The sequence below is a fragment of the Benincasa hispida genome, chromosome 12 (genome assembly GCF_009727055.1).
Source record: "Benincasa hispida cultivar B227 chromosome 12, ASM972705v1, whole genome shotgun sequence".
Classification (NCBI taxonomy): Eukaryota; Viridiplantae; Streptophyta; class Magnoliopsida; order Cucurbitales; family Cucurbitaceae; genus Benincasa; species Benincasa hispida.
Genome location: NC_052360.1, coordinates 9096923 through 9121385, shown reverse-complemented (window position 1 = coordinate 9121385; position 24463 = coordinate 9096923). Strand labels below are relative to the sequence as shown.

Genomic DNA, 24463 nt, shown 5'->3' with positions numbered 1-24463 from the left:
TTGAAGGCTGAATTGATGTCTTTATACAGACGGGAGGAATTAAGTTTAATGCAAAAAAAGCAAGCTAAATTGGATAAGGTTGGGAGACAAAAATACCAGCTTTTTTCATTGGTTTCTTGCAGCTAAAAAGAGAAGAAATTTAATTACTGAATTGGTGAATGACCAAGGAGTGCCAACCAAATCATTTGGAGAGACCGAAAGTTTAATTTTGGGATTCTATGAGCACTTATACGCTCGAATGCCCGGATCTCGTCACATCCCATTGAACTTTGAGTGGCCATGTATTACCTCAAACCAGAATGCTATTCTTACAGCTAGATTTTCAGAGGTAGAAACTAAGTCGGCTTTGAAGGCACTTGGTAAGAGTAAAGCTCCAGTTTCAGATGGTTGCACAGTAGAATTTCTCCTAAAGTTTTGGGATTTAGTGAAGCAGAATTTCCAATCTTTATTTGAAGGTTTCTACAAGAATGGAAGACTAAATGCATGTATCTAGGAAAACTTCATTTGTTTAGCTCAAAAGAAGGAGAATGCCATTGCTGTTAAGGATTTCCGGCCAATCGGCCTCACTAACTTAACTTGCAAGGTTCTTGCTGAAAGATTAAAAAAAGTCATGCCTTCTATTATTGCTCCAACCTAAAATGTCTTTATAGAGGGGAGACAAATCTTGGATCCAATTTTAATAGCTAATGAAGTAATGGAGTATTGAGTTAAAAAGAAGAAAGGATTATTCTCAAACTAGATCTTGACAAAGCTTTTGACCACGTAGATTGAGACTTTTTAGAGAAGATTTTGTTGAATAAAAAGTTTGATCAGAAATGGATCAAGTGGATAATGGGTTGTGTCAAGAACCCTAGATATTCAATTTTCATTAACGGTAGACTGAGAGGAAGAATTTTTGCATCAAGGGGAATTAGGCAAGGTGATCCCCTCTCGCCTTTCCTATTTCTTCTAGTTAGCGAAGTCTTGGGGGCTCTTTGTGGATAAACTTCATCAAAATGGACTATTCGAAGGGTTTGTGGTGGGAAAAGAGAAGACGCATGTTTTTGTCCTTCAATTCGCATACGACACATCGATATTTTGCAAATTTACTGTAATATGCTTGCAAAACTAAAGTAAACTGAATTTGTTTGAATGGTGTTCAAGTCAGAAAGTGAACCGGAAAAAATCAGCCTTGTGTGTTGTGAATGTGGATGAGAATGAGTTACTGCCCAATGCTGCAAGTTTCAATTGCAAAGCTGATCATCTACCTCTCCTTTACCTTGGTTTACCATTGGGGGATGCCCTAAACAGGTTTCTTTTTGGCAACCTGTACGCTAAACTAGACAAATGGAGGAGATTCAACTTTTAGTAGATAGAATTCATGCTAAACTAGACAAATGGAGGAGATTCAATCTATCTAGAGGAGGGAGAGCTACCTTGTGTAAATCAGTGTTATCCAACCTTCCCACTTATTACATGTCAACTTTCTTAATGCCAGAAACTGTCATATCGACCTTGGAAAGAATATTACGTAATTTCTTTTGGGAAGGCCATAATGGTAGCTAGATTAACCATTTGGTGAAGTGGGATCTTGTCACAAGGTCTCAAGCTGATGGAGGCCTCGGTTTGGGGGGGCTTTAAGGCAAAGAACTTGGCTCTCTTAGCCAAGTGGGGTTGGAGATAAATTGAAGAAGAAAATTCACTAGGGTGTCAGGTAGTTAGAAGCATCCATGGTAAAGACTCCTTCAATTGGCATGCGGGTAAAGTTGGAAGAAGCTTGAGAAGTCCTTGGATAAGTATCTCTAGAACTTGGCAGAAGATGGATGTTTTGGCTACATTTAAACTTGGAAATGGCAATCCGATTGCTTTTTGGTTAGATACATGGGAAGGTGTGGTCCCTTTTAATATTTGGTACCCAAGACTCTATAAAGTAGCTTGACTTCTAAAAGGATCGGTAGCTGATTATTGGGAAGTTCTTTGGCTTCTTGGTCAATCACCTGCTTAAGGAGGAGGAAATTTTTGAGTATCAGGGATTGCTTGCAAAATTTCAGCTAGGAAAGTGATAGAAGCCTTTGATAGAAGATCGTGGTCATTAGAAGGAAGTGGAATTTTTTCAGTAAAATCTCTCTTGGCACATTTATCTCCCTCTTCCCCTTTGGACAAGTTGTCTTATTAAGCGTTATGGAAGTCCAATTGCCCAATGTGTATCAACATTCGCATGTGGATAATGGTTTTTGGTCACCTAAATGTTTCCTAAATAATGCAACATAAGTTGCCTTCTAGTTGTTTATCCCCCTCCATTTGCCCTTTGTGTAAACAGCACAGAGAAGATCTACAATATCTCTTCTCCACTTGCCCATATTCCGTAAACTGCTGGTGGAAATTATTCACTATCTTCAACATTTCAGGGGTGATTAGTAATTATTTTAGAGGAAATGTGCAACAGCTCTTTATAAGACCACATTTCAATAGAAATTTGATTGATCTGGATCAACGCAGTCAAGGCATTGCTGTTTGAGTTGTGTTTTGAAAGAAATCAAAGGGTGTTTCATGATCAACCCTTTGGCTGGATGGATCAGTTTGAATTTGCTCGTAGGAATGCCTCTTCGTGATGCTCCATGTCCAAGCAATTTGAAGGCTACATGTAAGGCCTCTAGTTAGGAATATATTGGGATAATTAGTGGAATATTAGTAGGGCGATTAAAAGGGACATATGAGTAATTAGATATGACATTTGTTAGGAATTTTAAATAGAAGGAAAGGGTTTGAAAGGAATCAAAGAGTGTTTCATGATAAAGTATCTCTTAGCCCCCTCAAATTTGATATCGCTCATCTCAACACCTCTTCTTGGTGCTCCCTTGCTGTCTCTTATACACATCTAGATGTGTATAAGAGACAGATGTAGGACTAGGACATTTTGTAGAACTAATTCCTGAAATGGTGACAATCTGCATTTTCCAGCAACATGAACGAAGGACCCATCCGCAATACGAAAAATCCTCTCATTTCCAGCACTCGAATAATACGAGAGGAATCGATCCAATGAGCCAGTCAAGTGATTGGTCGCTCCTGAATCCAGAATCCATAACTCATTCCCTTCAACGAGGAAACTAAAAGATTGAGGGTTAACTGATTGAGCAACTGTTCCGATCCCTATGGTACCTGAATCACCTGGGTTGGTTACTGGAGGTTGTGTCTGAGGTTGTACCTGAGGTTGTGTGGCCTCATCAACTGATTCACTCACTATAGCACGCCCATATTTTCGATCCCTATGGTACCTGAATCACCTGGGTTGGTTACTGGAGATTGTGTCTGAGGTTGTACCTGAGGTTGTGTGGCCCCCTCAACTGATTCACTCATCATAGCACGCCTAGATTTTGACTTGTCATTTGGGGGGCGACGTTTACCATTGGGAGGTCGGCCATGCAATTTCCAACACTGATCATTCGTGTGCCACTGTTTTTTGCAATGCTCACATACTGGGGGTGTTTTGCTATTTTGTTTGTCACCATCAGATCCAAAGGGTGAAGGCAGCTGACTCTACAGTGGTAACCCCAGACTCATTCATTGCACTCGATCTATCCTCTTCCAATCGAACCTCTGAACAGACCTCTATGAGGGACGGTATTGGTTTCTACCCTAGTATTTGACTCCGAACCGTATCAAATTTGGGGTGCAATCCTGCAAGAAAATCATACACACGATCAACCTCTTCTATCTTCTGAGTACTGAATACCGTCATGCGGGCAGTTCCAGATGATCTCCTGACATAGATCCATTTCTTGCATAACAAAGACATTTTGTTGAAATAGGATGTTACATCCATGCTCCCTTGCTTGCACTCATGAACCTGTTTACGTAAAGTATATAGGCGAGATGCATTCTGTCTTCTAGAATATAACCTACGGACCGCATCCCAGATATCCCGTGCAGTGGCTGAATATAACAGGAGTTTCCCAATTTGAGGTCCATGCTGCTTATCAGCATTGACCGAAGTAAAGAATCTTCTGTCTTCCAGACCCGCTCTTGGGGATCTCCAGGGCTCGGTTGCAGTATTTCTCTAGTTAAGTACCCAAATCTATGGCGCCCTTCAAGGACCATTTTAATCGTTTGAGACCAAGAGAAGTAGTTTTGGCCATTCAACTTCTCACCTATGATCATTCCTGCAGAGTTTCCCAAAGTACTAGTTAACAAATTAGCAGTAGGTAGAGTAGGGAACACTGTTATCGGGTTTTCTGAATAGATTGGAAGACTGGAAGACTCATGGCCCTTCAGTTTTGAACCAAGAACTGCCATTTGTTGTTGAAGGCTTGCCAATTGCTGTTGGAGTTCCCCATGGGTCTCTGATCTTGACTGTTTCTTTTCATAGGAACCGGGAATAGAACTGTCACCCATAGAGTCACCCACTCGATACCGAGGCTGAACCGGATACACGTTTGGGATAGACCCTTGTTGCTGGAAGGAACCAAAAAACCGCTCAGAAGATTCAACCGGGTACTGCCCAAACACCTTGGCATTGCTGCTCGAAGCTACACGGCCAGGTACTGTGCCGGCGGAAGGATTGGCGGCTGACTGGTGCGAGACTGGCTCGGGAGGACGTGCGGCTGTCGATTTGGAAGCAATAGCAAACGGTGAGCGTGAGATTTGCATGGACACGAGCGGCTAGTGTGCGATCTTTGTATTAAACTGAGTTAAGATGTTTACAAGAACAATGCAAGGGCTTGAATACAAGACCTCCTTGGACCATCTGTTCTGATACCATGTTAAATCACCAATTGACCCAAAAACTTAAGCTAATGAGTAGAGGTAAATTAAATTATATATCACTAATATATATATATATATAGCTAAAAAATCTAAATTATGAACCAAATGAAAGGAACCATCATAATCTATTAAAAAAAGAATTTAACACCTCGACTACATGTGGGAATGATTGTGTAATATTAATTGATATATGACTTAAAATGTTAATCAGATTAAATTTGAACCTTATGGTGGATAAATAATTCAAAATGAAAGTTAAATATATTTTATGACCTTAATTTACCATGATATACAATCTGATTTTAATAAATTACATGATTTGATTTACTAGTTCATTATTTGATTTTCTTTTCTTTTAAAAAGAAAAAGATATTTCATTGATGAATGAAATATATAAAAGAGGGGCAGACCCCGAAGCCAAAGGTGGATTGCAAAATAACCTCCTTTTGGCCAAAAGATCTGATAGCATATAATTTGAAAATGGGCATTTCCATTTACACAGGCATAGAACTAAGAATAGAACTGAGTTTCGGAAAGTAGAGACCAAGGACTTGATGAATATGCGATTCCCTAGGCCTGGTTGGGAGAATCTGTCATAACTAGTACATGTTTTCTTTAACAGTAAGGCATCCACTTGGATCATCAGTATTGAATTTGTTTACTGCTTGCATGTTTTTTTTTCTTCTCCACATCAACCAATTTCCCCCCATCCATCAACTCAAGGGAAATTCAAATCTTAGATTGGTTATAAGGAGGAGCGGAGTAGGTTGTTTGATGATAAGTTTACCTCTTTTGATTCTTTTTGGGCCAGGTTCAGAACACGGCCTCTTGTGTACACCAAATTCTTTTGTAATTATAGCCTCCTTATGATTTTAAACAATTGGAGGGCTCTTCTTGTTTGATTTCATTTTTGTGGGGGGTTTCCTCAACCCCCACCCTTAGGCTGTTCCTTTCTTTCTTGGTTTAATGCATTTATCTGTTTCTTATAAAAAAAATAAAAAGGACGAGGTCTCAGACGCTATCATATCTTATGTATGACAAAGTACTAGTTTCTTGTTACTTGAATATATACATACATTTATATATAAGCCACTTCTCTCTTACACATGTCAAACACCAGATGAAGTTTATGATAATTTTCAGTTTTTATGTTACTCAATTATTGACTTGGTGATTGTTTCATCCTGTCCTCAATATAAAACAGCTATACCCGAATCAAGGTTCCTGTGAAAGGTCGTTCTTGTAAACATCTTCAGGTGAGCATTCCCAGTCATGGCATCTGAAAGGTGTTGATGTACCTCGAATCTAGCATGATCATTACAAATCTTTTTCAGATACTTATCTTTTCTGTCAAGAAAACGGGGCACCAATATTTTGTGCCAAGGCAACTGTAGCATGCGCCTTGGCCCTTGACATGTGTACTCTTATTTATTTATTTTTATATATAGTTAGACAGTCTTGTAGTTCATATAAATTTACTGTATGTTATATGACATCTTAGTAAGTTTTCTTTAGGTTTAATATCAGTGTCTTCTTTGTGTCTGCTGCAGTGCTTTGATTTCGGCAACTTCATTGACATAAATTCAAGACGACCATCCTGGCGCTGTCCACATTGTAATCAGTATATTTGCTTTTTGGATATTCGTGTTGATCAAAATATGTTGAAGGCAAGTGCAGTGATCGGCCTTTTCTAATTTTATTGTGTATTTGCAAATTTTTGTTGCTTTATTCCATTCAATTAATCCATTGTATTTCCGTTAGGTCATTAGAGAAGTGGGTGAGAACGTTACTGAAGTGATTATCTCGGCAGATGGATCATGGAAGGCCATCCTTGAAAATGATTATGGGGATGGTCGGCCATTGGATGATGCTCTTACCCATCAGAACGAAAGGGCACAAGAAGAGTCTACTGCCCCTCCTGATGTGTTAGATCTTACTGAGGTTGATGATGATATGGACATCTGCAATTTGGAGACTGAAGACATGAAACCTTGTCTTAGTAATAAAAACCAACCGGTTTCTTCGAGTGTAGATATATCATCTGGAATGAACATGAATAGCTTGAATCAAAATCTTGCTGCTGTCTTGGATGATGACTTTTGGTCTGGAATAGTTACCGATGGGATTTTGACCTCAAGTTCTGGGCCAGATGCTCCAATGGGTAATAGCACGCATCCACCTGGTTTTGCTGGTGTTATGCAATCTACAGTCTTGACTGATGTTGTCCCACCTGTTCTTAATCATGGTGTGGGGGTTCCAGCGCATGCCAACTTTTCATCTCCTGCATTCTTCGATCAAAATAATTTGCAGATTCAAGTTTCGAATTCAAATGAAAATAATCAGTATGGGAGGATAACATCAATATCAAGACCTGTAAGCAGGACGCCAATTGCAGTTCAAGCCCTTCCTGCTCAGTCCCAAGCAGCAGGCCAGCAGTTTAGTTCAAGAACTCCAATCATTTCCTCTGCTCCTCAAGTTGGACAAAGCATTCCGAATATCAGAGATGGTTTAAATACGGTATCTCGTGATTTAGAAAGGAGACAACAATTTTCGAGACATCATGGAGATTCACATCATGCAACAAACCTAGCTTCATTTCACCACCCACAAACCATGCAGGTACTATTTTATTTTGTTTCCATGGTCTTCGTGTGGTAATCTATTTGATGTTTTTCTTTCCAATGAACGCGACTCTTGGATGTGTTTACTTTTATTACGTTTAAATCTTGGAGATCTGTGCCAGGTGAACATAAGTTTTCTAACACGATTTAGGATGAAATATTTGTTTTCCTCATTGAGTGACCTCAAGAATTACATGAAAAGCAACACATTTTTAAAGTATTAGGCCTTTCTCATTGGACCAACTCCTTGGGAATATCAGTTTACTTTTATAGTTCAGGGCAATTGATTGAAATTATTTGATCAATGGCCTACGGAGAGGGCCCACTTTTTGTTTTTCATTCATCATTTGTGTTCTACAGATCTTCGAGATGATATTATATGCATACTCTATTATTTTACTATGTACATTAACCTTTAATTTTCTACTTAAACTGACAGAACCGCGATCCTCAAGATCGTTCTTTCACTTCTGTTCAATCTGTTCAAGCATCGACTGGTCTAAGGTCATCCACGGGGCTATTAACAGATTTCCAAAATTCTCACCTTCAGCAAGCTCTCAATTTGAGGATGTCCCACCTCCGGAATCAGAACTCAAGCATTGTCCGTCCATCTTTGCCATTCTCAAGACCTATGAGTCAAGTAGGAGGTGGATATGGTGGATCTGCTTATACAGCAGTAACACCTAATAGTCAACATGCAAGAATGATGGCTGCTTCCCAGCGAGCTGAGATGATGAGACAATCTTCAGGCATGTCATTTCAAAATCAAACTTCCAGATCCCCCCATTCTCTCCAAACTACTCCTGATGGGCTTAGGAGACCAGCTGGGGAGCTGAGAAATGTTGGAGGAATGTCTCAGTCTGTTGCCATGGCTGCGGGTTCGGTAGATCTGTCAGCAGAACAGAACTGGCAGCCCGCAGGTCGAATGCGTGGCAGTATTTCCGGTCGAGCTTATTCTGATACTTATGGTGTAATTATTCAGCCAACTCAAGCTGCACAGTCTGCTCGACCGCCATCTCATTTGACACCTACTCAACCCAATACTCCATCCACGCAGGCCCAAAGGTCCAATGGATTGGATACACACGTTCCAAGAACATAATATTACATGTTGAAGAATTTCTTGCTCTTACAAACATTGACTGGATGTACAGGTGCTCTTCCGTTTCCTATGGCTCCTTTTATCAAGTTAGTAAAAAACTTCTACCTGAGGTATTTATTCATTATACCATGCCAAATTTTGTCCACTGCAGGTCAGTTGTAAAGTTTTCCTTGTAATTAGCTAGTAGGTACCCTTGTTTTATACAACCTGTCCTGTGTGGTGAACTTCAAATAGGTTTGTTAAGTTTCCCCCCGCATCGTTGCAAACAAATTTTAGCTCTGAATCCGTGAAAGAAATTTTTAACAGGGAAATTGGGTCATGGAGACGCTTTGCATGAATAGTTGCACAATGAAAAATATAGAACTCTGATCTCTAACTAGAAGGTTTAGTTGAAATTTCTAATCCCGCTATCTTGGAAGCTGCTGGTAATCTATGTTTTTCTAACACCATTATAAACTTAAAATTGTAATCTACCGGACCCATATTCATTTTGCTTCCTAGTCTCTGTTGAGATTAGTTTGCCTCTTTTAACTATCTATAGGCTGTACATTTTTAAAGAATGAAAACCATCTATTTGTTAGATATCGTTGTTTTCTTTCTTTTCTTGATGTTTACCTGCATTTTTGACCAATTTGAATAGAAACCATGATGAGATTGGACATATTTGTTTATTATTATTATTTATTTAGAGATCAACCGTGGGGTGGGAGATTCAAACATAACTTCAACAAAAAAAAATTGCGGTTCGAATCTTCAACTCAATATATAATATAAAATTGTACCTACAAAACTAAATATCATAACTTACAATATTTTACAAGATATTTAAAGGATTTAGCTGTGCTTTTTTAAGCCACTAGATATTAAGGGTTATTCGTTAGTGTTCTAAAAATAGAAATTTGAGAACTAGAAAATCAATGAAAATATAATTGTATTTAATGTTTTTAAGTTTAAATGTATGTAGCATGTTTAGAAATTAGATTCAAATTTAAATAATTGTTCACAATGTAATTGATAATATATTTATTACCAACTAAATTTTATGTTAAATATAAACTATTATTAATTAATATATGAACATATGTAATAGGAAAATTAAATTTAATTCAATTGATATAAAATTGTGTCAATGACCATGATGTCATAAAAATGTGAAAACCTATATTTGTCAAAGTTTTTATCTTCTTAACATATTCAAAATGAGGATATGTTTAAAATATAAAATTGTTCTTACCAGAGTTTTCACTATTTAGAATACAGCATCTAGAAACAATTTTTAAAAGGCAAATTTACCAAACACATTTGTTTCAACTTTGTAAATTTAAAATCATAAAATAGAATTCATATTTGGGTCTAAAGATAATACTCTAAATCATCTTCTAATTGTCATCAAATAGGCTAAAGTTGCGTTTAACATTGAGTTAGTTGTGTCAAAAATCTATTTAATCTGTTTTACCCGTTTGGTAATTTACATTTTTTAAAAATTTATATAAAATTGGTTTTTAAATCTTATGGTTTTCAAAATCGGCTTAAAACTAGCTTTCTCTTTTAGATTTCCGAATAATTTGACACTTTTTAACAATAAATGATTTTTTCCTATAATATTTCTCTTTTCCTATGGATTTCACTCTTTTTTTTTACTTAAATTCAAATAAAATTTGTTCATTACAATTATTTTATACAACAATTATTTTTAATTTTTTTCATATAATATAAGAAAATGGCAAGATGTAGTTTGTACTTTTTTTAGGTAAAATATAATTGGTAATTTAAAATACAAAATTCTAAATAAATAACTCATAACAATTTAATATATCAAAAAATAATAATTAAATAATTAAATAATGTCCGGTTCGATCATTATAGCTAAACTAGAGCAAATCTTATTTGTACTTGTCAAACGTTGTCATCTGTTTTTTTATGTTTAAAATTGAAATTTACCAAATGCCAATTTGTTTTTTTATAATAGTTGATTTTTTTTTTAAAAGTACAGTTACCAACAATTATTTTTAAAACTAGAGCAATTTCAAATGGAGCCTAAAGTTTGGAAGTTTTTTGAAATTTAATATTTGTGTATTCTTTGTTAATTAGATTTGATTTTCATATCTAGTCTCTAAATTTTGATTATCACATCTATTTAATTTATAAGTTTTACGACTTTTCAATTGTGCTCTTGAAGTTGATAATTTATTTAACTTCTACTTACTCCATCATTCATGCCTTCATGGCTTCATGCAAGCATATCATGCCACTCTCTCAAATCCACATCATTTTAGCATTGTTCATTCAAACAAAAAGTAAAATTAACATACCAACCTTCCAGTAATGGAAGTAAACAAATATTTTCATGTGATAGAAATATAATACAATGAAAAACAAAATAACTCAGTGCAAAATGAACTGTCAACTCTGTCTCCAAGTTACCTGTTTGATTTGTTTACTCAAAATTATTTTGGAAATTACCAGTTTGAATTTGCCATTCCAATCTCAGGAATTTGGCAAAGAAAGTTAAAGGTCTTATTTTTTTATTTTTACGGCATGTTTGGCCTAACTTTTAGGTAATTTTGGAGTGCTAAAAGTAATTTTCACTTTCAAACAAATCCATTTAAAAACATTTTTCAGAACACTTTAAAGTTGATTATTCATAAAGTGATTTTTTAAGGTTATTAACTGAAAATTATTGTGCTAATTTATGTATTGAAAAATATTTAGATGTATCATGAGCTGCATAAATCTTTGTGCAATTCTTTTAAGTGTCCAATCACAAGTTGTCATGTGACAATTTTTTTTTTTTTTTAAAAATATTTTTAATTGAAAATTATGTACGGAGATGAGTGTATCATAAACTGCACCTAAGTATTACTCTTATACACTTATATAATCATTTTTAGATGTAATGTAACCAAACAACACATGCAATTAAAATCACTTTAAAAGTATGTAATCAAACATGAATGTTTTAATTTAAATATTTTTAAAAAGTGAAGGTGCTTTAAGATTTTATTTTTATTTTTAGCCTCTTTAGTTTTTAAACTAAAGTATGCAAAACTCGTTCATATTTTTATCTTTAAATTTCTAAAAGTTTGGTTTATAGATATTTTGCATAATATAAATGCAAAATTCTGAGCAAATTAGATGAATGTTCTGTGTTTTATTAAAGAGTAAAATGAGGCTTATATAGCCAATACAAAAGAATCAAACTAAAAGAAAAATACTAACCCACTAAAGAAATGGTGAAAAAAAAATCTAAATACCTAAGTTGCTAATCCAAAGGAATTTTGTTCTGACAGAATAAAAGTAACATAATAACAAAATAACTTAACAATCTATCTCTTGAACTAGACACTGTCAAGTGTGGAGTTCATTTAGTATTTCATGTACTCCCAACAAGTTTTGAAGTTTTTGAAAAACTTCTAATTTCAGGGGCTTAGTCATCACATAAGCAACTTGGTCTTCAGTCCCACAAAATTTCAATTTGATCACATCATGTTTAACTAAATCTTGAATAAAATGAGATCGTATACCTATATGTTTGCTTCTCCCATACATGGTTGGATTTTTGGAGAGTTTAATTTCAGAGTTGTTGTCACACATAATTGTTGTACATCCGTCTTGCTTAAGTTCTAGCTTTTCCAAAATTCTCTTCATCCACACAGCTTGGCAAGCACATGCTGTTGTAGCTACAAATTCGGTCTCAATGATTGATAAAGTAACCAATGGTTGCTTTTTAGAAGGCCATGAGATAGCTCCCGAGTTCATTAAGAATACATATCCATATGTGCTTTTTCTATCTTCGATGTCTCCAGCATAATTAGAATCAATGAAAGCAAGAACTTCTTTACCTTTATCTTGTGCATAAAATATCCCAAAATTAATGGTCTCTTTCAAGTACTGAAATACTCTTTTAGTTACTTATAAGTATAATTCTGTAGGCTTCGACATAAAACGGCTGATTAAGCTGACAATGAACATCATGTCTGGCCAAGTAGTAGTTAGATATATGAGATTGCCAACTATTTGCTTAAAATATGTTTCATCAACTAGATCCCCTCCTTCATCGCTATGTAACTTAGAACCTGGTACAATGGGATTTCACATAATATTGCTATTTTACATTCCAAATCTTTTTAAAATGCATTTTTTTTTACAAATATATATACCATCTCTTTTATGCAAAACTTCAATGCCCAAAAAAAATCTCATTCTCCCTAAATTTAACATATCAAATCAAAATGGATTCTTTAAATTTCTTCATCAAATCTTCATCAACGCTCGTATATATTAAATCATCGACATAAACACTCACAATAAGAAAATCTTCATCTTCATCATCGCTTGTATATATTTAATGAACAATGTTCGTTCACTGTAGCATCTCAGAAAATCTTCTCCTCAAAGTGTGCTTCCAATCTACTAAACCAAGCTCTAGGAGCTTGTTTTAGGCCATACAATGCCTTTTTTAGCTTATATACTTTATGCTCATTTCCTCTCTACACATGACCCATTGGTTACTCTACATACACATCTTCATTTAATTTTCTATGAAGAAAAGCAAACTTTACAACAAGTTGAAAAATTTTCCACATTTTCTGTGCTGTCAAAGATAATGTTATACGGGTTGTATCCATTCTTGAAAATGGTGCATAAACTTCAGAATAATCAATTCCTTGTCGTTGTGAATAATCCTTAGCCACTAACCTAGCTTTGTATTTATCCACCTCTCTATGTTCACTGAATTTTGTTTTGTAAATCCATTTCACCCTAAACTTCCTTGCCCCTAATGGCAATTCATTTTTCTCAATTACGGCCATCTCAACGTCCATTGTCAACTTCCATTTAGGACATTTTAATGCTTCCTCAAATTTGACTGGATCTATATCAGTCTGAGGCATGTGAGCTTCAATGTTGTCATCGCCTGAAAGTCCTTCTCTAGTAACCTAATCATTCAAGTAAGTTGGAACTCGTTGTATTCTTCCTCCTTCGTTTGCTGATGATGACACATTTGAAAAGGATGTTGATTATAGGCATTGATCACAATTCTCCATGTTTGTATTGGCTTCACCTTCTTCATGGTCGAGAACATTGTCTTCAATCACCTCAACATCGCTCTCACCATCTTGCCATTCAGGGTTCACCAAACTTTGTTAGATTAGGGTTTTATCCCAATCCCATTGTTTCTCTTCGTCAAAAATAACGTCTCAACTTACTACAAACCTTTTTATACGCTTTTGATTCTTCACTGATGCCTAGAAGGACACAAGGAAAGCTTTTGTTTCTTAATTTCTCTCTTGTTTTTTATCAGGTATGTGCACATGGACAATGCACCCAAATATTCTGAAATGCTTCACAGTGGGTTTTTCTTCGCTACATGCTTCTTGTGGTGTAAGATATTTTATTGCTAATGTTGGACTTCTATTCAACACATAAACTACCCAGTTAACTGCTTCAAGCCAAAGTACTTTTGGCATTTTCTTTTCAGACAACATGCATCTCACTAGGTTCATCATGATTCGATTTTTCTATTCTGTTATGTCGTTCTGCTAGGAAGTGTAGATTGTGGTTAACTGTCTTCTAATACCATGTTGCTTACAAAACTCATTAAAATCTCGTGAGTTAAATTCTCCTCCCTTATCAATTCGTAAACATACAATGGGCAAGCCATTTCTTTTTCAACAAATTTCTTAAATTATTTAAACATGTCGAATGCTTCCGGATTTTCGTTAAAAAATATACCCAAAATTTTCTTGCAAAGTTATCTATGAAGCATAAAAATACCTTTTCTTACTATTTGATATTGGAAATATTGGACCACAAATATCTACATGTATCAACTGTAATTTTTGAGTTGCTCTCCATGAGCTTCTTTTTGGTATTGAGTCTCTATGTTGCTTTCTAACCATACAACCACTACAAGTAATAGTTTCAACACTTAGTTGTGAAAGTCCACAGACCATATCTTTAGTATAACGTGTTCTCAAGCCTTTTTGGCTTAAGTGATCATATCGACAATGCCAAAGATGAGTTAGATTTGTTGAGGCAGTGTGGAAGCAAACACCCTTCCCCTTGTTGAGTTGCAATTTCACCTTTACAACGAACATTCTATTGGTTGTCATCTCCGATTCAATAATTAACCCTTTTTTGGGTGATAAATATTGCATTTTCCAGCTTGAATTAGAACAAAAAGACCTCGTTCTTGGAGTTGTCCAATGCTTAAAAGACTGTTCTTTAGCTCTGGAACATAAAAAACATCAGTGACCATATGATAATTATTATTCCTATATAATCTCACCTTTCCTTTTCCAAGTACACTCATTTTGGTATCATTGCCCAATTTTATTGAATCTCGGTAAGCTTTATCTAACTCATGGAATGTAGCTTTATTACCACTCATATGATTTGAGCAACCTGAATCAAGAAACCATATGTCCTTCTGTGAAGCATGATCACATCTACATAGAACATCAACAACATTTCTTTCTTTATTCAATTCAACATAGTTGGGCTCCTCTAGTGTTGGGCATTCATTCTGAAAATGACCAAGCTTATGACATCTGTAACACTCAATGATTGCCTTACTGAAAGGTTGTCGTCCTCGATCTTTGCCTCTACCTCTATAGCCTCCTCGTCCTCAACCTCGACCTTCATTTCTATTTTGATCATCAATGGTCACTTTGAAAGCTTGCTCCTAAACTTTGTTTCTATGAAACATTTGCTCATGTACAACGAGAGAACTTTGTAGTTCATCAATTGAAAGTGTATCAATATTTTTAGATTCTTCAATTGAGACTATCACTTAGTTGAATTTCTTAGCTAAAATTCTAAGAATTTTTTCAACAACCATAATGTCATTTACCTATTCTCCATTGGTCCTCATTTTGTTTGCAACACTCATAATACGAGCAAAATATTCTACGATACTTTCATTTGATTTCATTTCTAGAATCTCAAAATTACATTTCAATACTTGGAGAATTGAGCGTTTAACCTTTGCATTTCCTTCACAGTTTTTCTTTATGGAATCCAATATTTGTTTTGCTATGCGTTTCTCCAAAATTTTCTCAAGAGTGATTATGTCTCTAGCTTGTAATAGATAATTCTTAGCTTTGAGATCCTTCAACATCAAATCTTCGTATTCCTTTTGTTGCATCTTAGACAATGTCTCTCCATTTTTTGATTCTTTGTAATCAGTTTCAATTAGGTGTCAATACCCTTTGGATTTTAGTAGGTTCTTCATAAGCATGCTCCAATGGTCATAGTGACCATAAAAAACTGGAATAGTTGGTTGCATAAAATGGTTATCCTCACTCATCCTCACTAAAAAATCACTAAAAAAAAAAAAAAAAAAAACTGCAGTGCAGTTTTTATTCTTAGACCATAATGGGAGCTCTGATACCAATTTGTGCATAATACAAATGTAGAACTCTGAGCAAATTGGATGAATGCTCTATGTTTTATTGAAGAGTAAAACTAGGCTTATATAGCCAATATAAAGGAATCAAACTAATAGAAAAATACTAATCTAAGGAGTGATGTAAACCAGAAAAAGAAATCTAAATAATCAAGTTGCTAATTCAAAGAATTTTATTCTAACCTAATAAAAACAACTCAATAACTTAACAGATATGTCTATTTTAGTAGTTTTTTAAAAATTTAATTACTACTTTGATTCTTATATTTTAATATTAATATCTACTCCATCAATAACCTACGTGATTCCAATATGTGCTCATGCTTAACACATTAATACACATATTTGCAATAGCACCATCTGTTTAATTAAACCATTAACCGTAAAATAGCAACATAGTCAAATTATTATGTTCTGTTAAAGTTAAGGGGAATTTTTTAAGTTTAAGAGGTGTAATTAGTTTTTATATATAAAAATATGTCTTTTTTTCTTATCTCTTTTTTTTCCCCTTTCTTTTCTTTTTTAATAAAAAAAAGTTTTCAATTGTGTTTGGACATTGTGCTGGAAATTTTGTAAACATGAACCAAATCAATTTATACGAGTACAAAACAAAACAGACGTTTGAAAAATACCTGACTTAAAATGGATGATTCTAAAGGTATATATGGACCAATATAGTAAATAACTGAAACTACAAACTAAAATAGACAAATAATGAGAAGTGTAGAGACAAAAAGATATAAAAATCTGAATAATCAATGATTATAAAAAAATTATAATCTAAATAATTAAGGATTACATTTATGTCGCTTCTCTCAATAAAGAGGAAAAAAAAGAGAGAGAAAAGTTTGCATATACTCACATGTTTTATTTTAGAAGCATTATTATTCTTACTTTTAAAATGAAAGACAATTAATATATATATATATAGTTAAAATATTATTTTTGTCGTTTGAAATAATATTGGAGGTAGTTGTCCTCCCTTAAAAATTCATGATCTTTTCCTCATCTAGCTAAATCAAGAATAGTCATATCTATCAGAATTATTACACTTGAGCACAACGCAGGTTCGAAAGCTCAACCATGGATAGATACCATCATGATTACATCTTCTGAGGCTCTCCAATTCTTTGTTAAGACACTCGGAGATTCTATCAACATGGATACGTCAAGGCCTACTTTGATATCACTTGTTAGAGATAATATTAGATCTCTAGATATCTTTACAATGATATGATATTGTCTACTTTAGGTAGAAGCCCTCATATTTTTGTTCTTGATTTTACTCAAAATGTCTCATATCATTAGAAATGGTTGTCCACTTTTATAAATCCTTGATCTTTTCTTTATCCAGTAAATGTGGAGGATTTAGTTGCATTTCCAAATAAAATCTTAAAATTAATTATCATGGATAGATTGAAGTTAATTTTTATTAAACTTGGTAAAGTAATGTGCATCCATTCCGAAAAGATTTTCCAGAAAGAAGACAAATAGTGATTTTTTTTAAAAAAAAAAAAAAAACACTGACCTTAAACTAAATTTTAAGGTTTTTTTTATATATATATATATATTTAGACAATTTAAAGTATGAAGATTGAAATAGAACAACTTTCAAAGTACAAATAGAAAATTAGGTTTTTGCATATAGAAATTGGAAATGTATCTAAATGACGTTAAGGAAATGGCTTTGAAAATATGCACTCTCTCTAAATTCAAACATATCTTCATCATTCCCATCCAACCCGCCATGCCCTTCCCCACACTTTCTCCATTATTTCTCATCTCTTATCTTCTATAAATACTCTTCTTCCTTCTATATCTCTTTCGACTTTCTTTCTCCATTGAAACTTATCTCCAAAACCAATGAAATTAGATCGACTAGTAATTTGGGATATTTGGGTTCTCTACAACGTTGTCTTTGTCACCTCCGATAATTGGATTGTAGATCAAACCTTCAACTATAGTGACGCGTTGGCAAAGCCGTTTTGTTCTTTGAAGGACAACGATCAGAAAAGTTGCATGTGACGCAGCGAGTTAAGTGGCGAGGTGACTCTGCACTCTCCGATGGAAGCTATGAAAATGTTTGAGAAAAATGCGAGTATTTTTTGTGTTGTTAAGTACGAGTATACACAAATTATTAAAATTTTGAACTCAATATTCTTTAATAAGAGTATCATAGTAGAAGTCTTGTGTTTGAACTTTACTCGGATAATGCATAGTGCACATTCCATGTTTGAGAATGTTACAATTTGAGTTTTAAAAGTCCTATGACATGTTTAGGAGTGGTTTTTGAAATAGTCAAAATAACTCATTTTCTTGTTCAAAATCCTACTCCCAACTATACCCATAATCATTTAAAACCAAAATTTAAAAGTATGTTTCATAACAATTTTAAACCTATCAAGTTACTCGAAGTTTAGGTTGAGGTATTAATGTATGTTTCATAAGATGTTATTGATCCCCTCACAAACAAAGTTCGTCTTCTTAAGGTTAAACCTACCTAAGTTTAGCTCAAACCCTAGTCCCAAATGTGGTGTAATGATGTCATTTCTTTCTAAACTAAATATCTGAATAATTAACAATATGTGAGATAAACTATAACCATAGCTCATTAGCTTAAGCTGTGATAGGTAAAAATGTCTTTTTTTTTTTTTTTTTTTTTTTTTAAGGTTTTGGAATGTGGTCTTTTGGTAGGTGAATTTGGTGGGAGGCTACTACGACGCTGGCGACAACGTGAAGTTCGGTTGGCCGATGGCGTTTACGGTGACATTGTTGAGTTGGACCGCCGTGGAATATGAAAAAGAGATAGCATCAGTGATGCAGCTGGAACACCTCCGGAGCTCCGTCCGGTGGGGCGCCGACTTCATTTTGCGGGCTCATGCTTCACCCACCACACTCTATACTCAGGTTTGTATAATTAATTGTATCCTTTTTGTTTATTTTTATTTTATATTGATTAAAGTAATGAATCCCTGATTTTCATCTTTTTTATATATATAGTATTGGTTTTAAGATTTCCCTGCCTGTCTTTAAAACTTCATACTTGTTTACGTAGAAAATAAAGAAGTTAAAGAATCATTTATTGGTATATTACCAAAAAAAGAAAGAAAGAAAGCATTGGCGAAGACATCCATAACCTTGAATCTTTGATACATCATTTTTCTTAGTACAATATGGAAGGTGGAAAGATTTCATTTCTTAAACTTTTTGATCGACAGTATACGTTTCAATTGAGTTGTGTTCTCTCTGATATATATATATATATATATATAGAAAAAAATACCTTCTCACTTTGTCAATTTTGGTATCATGTAATTACCGGCTTTGAAAGTATAGTATGCTAAACAAAACAAAAAGTTATATATTCATGGTCAATGATATAACCTTTAAGTTAAATCTCTACCATGTTTTTTTAACCATTCGTAAATTCAAACTTGAAGTGAGGAATTTAGCCTAAACACTTTAATGGAGTTGTTAATATCTTGATTTAAAAAATATTCAACATGTGAGAGTGTAGACTCCAATCTCTCATTTCTTTGATCGACGGCATATGTCCTCCAACCAAATAAATTATGCCTAGGTCAACAATAATCTTTATGAATATCTATCGTTTATGTTTTAAATTTTCTAAATATTCATTTTCATGATATAATTTATATTAATTTTTTTTTCTAATTTTTCAATTATGATTTTCACATTTTAAGGACATATTTAAATTCCTAGTCAAATTTAAAAACAAAAACAAAAGTTTACAAACTACTTTTCTTTTTTTGTTTGCAAAATTTGGGTTGGTTTTTTTAATAATATTAGTATAAGTGAAAGTACGGCTTACAAACGACAAAAGTTAAAAATAAAATGATTATCAAAAGGATCTAAAATATTCCACGAAAACTCACAGGTAGGGGATGGAAATGGCGATCATAAGTGCTGGGAGCGGCCAGAGGACATGGACATCCCTCGAACGGTTTACAAGATAACGCCTAATTCTCCCGGCACCGAAGCAGCCGCGCTTGCCGCCGCTTCCATCGTGTTCAACCGTGTGGATGCCAATTATTCAAGAATCCTTCTTCAACAATCCAAATTTGTGAGAATTTAATTCAGTTAATTGTTACCTCATTTATTTAACTGCCACCCTAGCTATATGAATCTAGTTTTAATTTTGTATTGAAACGTTGTCGTTTTTTTTAAATGTCCAGCTCTTTTAGTTTGCTGAACCAGTTTAGAGGATCTTATTCTGCTTGTCCATTCTACCGTTCTTATTCTGGATACCAAGTAATAAGTGAAATCGACAACATTATTTCTGTGCTATGATTTTCTCATGGGGTCGATTTTTTTTTTTAGTACAAGGGGATCGAGATTTAGGACAATAACTTTTCATTCAATTAAAAAAAACCGTTAATTATTACTGGTAAGGTATTCTCCCAACTTGTTAATTTAGTTTCAACATGTTTAAATGTACAAGTTTAGTCTATATATTTTCAATAAATCTTAAAATTAGTTTTTGCCGCTAGTTTATTGTTAATTTAGGAGAAAAAAAAAGTCTATAAGCTTCCCATCTCACATAAAAAAAAAAGCTTTTAAAGTGTATATTCTAAAGCATTAGAATTTAAATTGAAGTTATTAGTATTATTTAAAAATTACAAATATTAAATTTAGACATTTGAGCATTAATAACTAAAATATTATTTTTCAACTTAACCTTTTTTTAGAAAAATAAATCATATATCAAAATTAGCTTAGCTCAACAATTGACATAATCAAATTGGAGTTTTAAAGATTCGATTTCCCTATCCTCACTTTTATTGTACTAAAAAAATCATATACATAAGATATATTATCAAATATAGATCAGGAAAAAAATTACATAATATGTAAATCAAAGTCAAACATGTATTATATCAAAAGAAAAATACTATGATTCAAAAAAAAGAAAAGAAAAGATTAAAAAAGAATGAAAGAAAAATACTTGAGTGCATTATATCTTTGTGCATCACACTCTAGTATTCAATCGTAGTTTACAACATTACAAATCTTTCTTATATTTTTGTTTGTAACTTTTAATTAATTAAAAACTTAAAGGCAAATTGCAAAAATCACATTTCAAATATGGTGGTAGTTGTAATTATACCATCAAACTTTCTATTGTAAAAGTTGAGTCCCTAAATTGAACCCAAAATTACAATAATTATTGAAATTGGACCCACAAATGATAAAAATTGAACCGTCAAACATATAAAAATGTTACAATTCATACAATTATGTAAATTTTAATGTCTAATCTGACCAAATTTTAATACTCATATAAGTTTAAGAGCATGCTTTTTTAAACTGAAAATATAAGGATATAAATGCAACTACCTCCTTATTCTAGGAGTGGTTTTTATAATTTATCCAAAATTTAAATACGAATGTAATAATATATTTTTTTTTATTAGATATATGTTTTCATGTCACGTCAAATAATGATATTCGTATACGATTCGTCTATGTTTTGAACAGATTGAAGATAAACATGATTAAAAATCTAAGACATCATACAATATTTGTAAAGTTTTAAGGAATAAATAAACAACATAGTACTATCCTTGATCCCTTTGTTCATTTTTCTTTTATTGTTTAGGATGGGTTGTTGTGGGCAGCGACTTGGTTATACAAAGCAAGTGGAAATAGCAAATACTTGAGCTATGTTTTAACCAACCAAGGGTGGAGTCAACCCACACCCGAGTTTAGTTGGGACAATAAATTTGTTGGAGCTCAGATACTATTAGCAAAGGTGTGTAATTAAATAATTTTATTTAAAAAAACTCTAATAAAAAAAATTTGAGAATAAATCAAATGATACACTTAAGACTCCGTTTGATAATCATTTGATTTTTAATTTTTGTATTTCAAAATTAAGTAAATAGACATTACTTCCACCTTTCAATTTTCTTCATTTGTTATCTACTTTTTACCAATAGTTTAAAAAACTAAGGCAAAATTTTTAAACTAAAAAAAATAGACCCCATTTTGTAACTATTTTATTTTTTGTTTTTGATTTTTGAAAATTAAGCATATTTTCTCTCAATTTCTTACATTGATGTGCATCTTTCGTAAGTACAATAATTTAATTCTTGGCCAAATTTTAAAAACTAAAACTACTTTTTTTCAATTTTCAAAATTTAGCTTGGTTTGTTAAACAATTGGTAAAAAGTAGATAAGAAAGTAAAAAATTTGGAGGTAGAAATAGTGTTTATAGGCTTAATTTTTAAAAACTAAAACAAAAAACAAAATGGTTACCAAAAGAGACCTAAGTTAATAAAATCATGATTTTAGTGTTTCTCTCCAATACGTATCCATATATTTTAAAAAATCTTGTATACGAAGAAATTATGCCTTAGTGATTTGAAAATGAAAATTTTAATTGAGAATTTAAATTAATTTAAAATTTTAGTATTTAATTTATACAAATATTAATTCGGGATTTTAAAAGGATATAGCCCAAATTTTAGAAAATATAGAGGTCAATTTGAGGTTAAAAATGCAAAATTCATTTTCTTAACTATATATAAATTAGATGATCACTTTTATCCTGAAGGCTTCAACTCAACAGGAATTCTATAAAGGAAAGAAAAATTTGAGCAAGTTTAATAACGATGCAGAATCTTTCACCTGCACGATGATGCCCGGTGGCGACTCTTCTCAGATTCCAATGACGCCAGGTACCACTCCATTCAAAAGAATTGAGAGTTTCCTTTGATGACATGTATATGGTCACTTTTATAATTTTTAAAATCACTTCGAAAACGTTAAAAGCGAAAAATTGAAAATTGATTTTAAGTGATTGAAAGGTATTTCAAAAGCGATTTAAAAAAAAAAAATAATAATAATTTTAGCCATTTCAAAAGTACTGTCAAACAAACTATAACTTACTACTCTGGATGCTACATAAACTTTGTGGAAAATGACCAATAAATGAAAGGTTTCTTATTTGTAGGTGGGCTTCTTTTCCTAAGAGATAATAGTAATTTGCAGTATGCATCGAGCTCTTCCATGGTGCTTTTCATGTATTCTAGAATTTTAAACCAAGCTCATGTTGATGGAGTTCATTGTGGATCCAAATATTTCTCCTCTTCTCAAATCAAAACCTTTGCCAAATCACAGGTAAGTTATATGGAGATTCTCATATGATGCTTTTTCAATAATTGCTAAAAGAATTATGACAATATTGTAATGTGTATAGTATGATGTGATTAATTTAGCACGATCTAGTGATAAAAAAGGAACATCATTTTGATGATGGACTAAGAGATCATGGATTCAATCTATGGTGGCCAACTACCTAGAATTTAATATATCTACGAGTTTTTTTGACACCCAAATGTTGTAGGATCGAACGAGTTGTCCCATGAGATTAGTCAAGGTACACGTAAGCTGGCTCGGACACTCACGCGTATAAAAAAAAAATTAGCATGACCTAGTTAACCACTGAATGACGAATGTGAGAATAGTGATTTTGACTAATATTTACTTGTGTTTGAAAGAGTCAATTAAATGTTTAAATTTGTCTGACGCCCTAACATCATGAAGTTAAATATCAACTTTTCAACCCGTTAAAATATTATTAGTATCTAATTTCTTAAGATATTCTAAGTTTGAGTACATAAACACATTTTGAAATTATGATGTTCAAGAAAGGACACTCAAAAGCTAAGTCAATTTTATCTTCAATGTAGGTGGATTACATATTGGGGAAAAATCCCTTGAAAATGTCATACATGGTAGGATTTGGCAACAACTATCCCTTACAATTGCATCATAGAGCCTCATCCATCCCTTCAATAAAAGTGCACTCTACAAAAGTTGGTTGTAATGACGGTTACTCGAACTATTTTTATTCAAATAATCCAAATCCGAACATACACATCGGTGCCATAGTAGGAGGTCCTAATTCAAACGATCAATTCACTGATATGAGGTCGGACTACTCTTATTCTAAGCCTACAACTTATATGAATGCTACTTTTATTGATTCAGTGGCTGCCTTAGTTGCATCAGGAAAAAGAGATTACTAACACATTGGATCCTAATATTTTAAAGATTAGCAAGCATTGACTTTGTAAGATATATTTGAATATTTGTATTTGATTGTGTATATGGCACAAAGACCTTAAATTTTATTGTGGAATGTTGTCATGTGGTTGTTATGTTATAGACTTGTCATGTATTAATAACATTATGAAATAAAGATTTATTGTGTGGCATAGTCCCAAGATTGAAAAATATTATTGTCAAATTAGTTGTGAATATAAATTATGTTATGGCGATTGATTGGTTTGTAAAAAAATTCAAAATTATTCATGAGATATAAGAAAATGTTTTTCTAAAAAGTTATATTTCCATATTTAAGAGGACACATTGCACAAAATCACGGATGAAAATAGTAAATAATACAATTTCTTCTAAAATGCTTAATGATAAAAATCAAACCCTATTAAGCAACCCCTTCCCCCAAAAATTTAATACAAGAAAAGTCTCACCGCAACTTCTCGTTCATGATTATATCTCAAAGGTTATTGTTTGATTCTCACTGGAACCATTACTCAA

General features: G+C 33.2%; 3 protein-coding genes across 3 annotated transcripts in view; 2 read left to right on the top strand and 1 right to left on the bottom strand.

The window, feature by feature from the left end:
* LOC120067381 (E4 SUMO-protein ligase PIAL2) overlaps window positions 1-8871 on the top strand; it is a 57692-nt gene extending 48821 nt beyond the window's left edge. Inside the window, exons 9-12 of the mRNA XM_039018951.1 lie at window positions 5951-6002; window positions 6297-6413; window positions 6508-7365; window positions 7807-8871. Of these exons, the coding sequence (XP_038874879.1) occupies window positions 5951-6002; window positions 6297-6413; window positions 6508-7365; window positions 7807-8469 (1690 nt within the window). The 3' untranslated portion in view covers window positions 8470-8871. The remainder of the gene's footprint in view (window positions 1-5950; window positions 6003-6296; window positions 6414-6507; window positions 7366-7806) is intronic.
* Window positions 2885-5944, bottom strand: LOC120068266. Its single transcript, XM_039019983.1, has 2 exons — window positions 3258-5944; window positions 2885-3141 (listed from the first exon to the last, which is right to left on the bottom strand). Exon 1 carries the CDS (start codon window positions 4627-4629, stop codon window positions 3796-3798), a length of 834 nt encoding a protein of 277 aa, XP_038875911.1. The 5' UTR covers window positions 4630-5944; the 3' UTR covers window positions 2885-3141; window positions 3258-3795.
* An 8869-nt stretch (window positions 8872-17740) lies between the features above and the next one.
* Window positions 17741-23931, top strand: LOC120067379 (endoglucanase-like). Its single transcript, XM_039018950.1, is given in 9 exon segments — window positions 17741-17846; window positions 17849-17958; window positions 18572-18784; window positions 19776-19958; window positions 20072-20149; window positions 21498-21650; window positions 22470-22578; window positions 22854-23020; window positions 23593-23931. Coding segments are annotated over 9 exon segments (1458 nt in total).
* The last annotated feature ends 532 nt before the right edge of the window (window positions 23932-24463 follow it).

Coding starts and splice junctions, on each gene's coding strand:
- LOC120068266 (XM_039019983.1), bottom strand. CDS start 4,629: ATGCAAATCTCACGCTCACCGTTTGCTATTGCTTCCAAATCGACAGCC.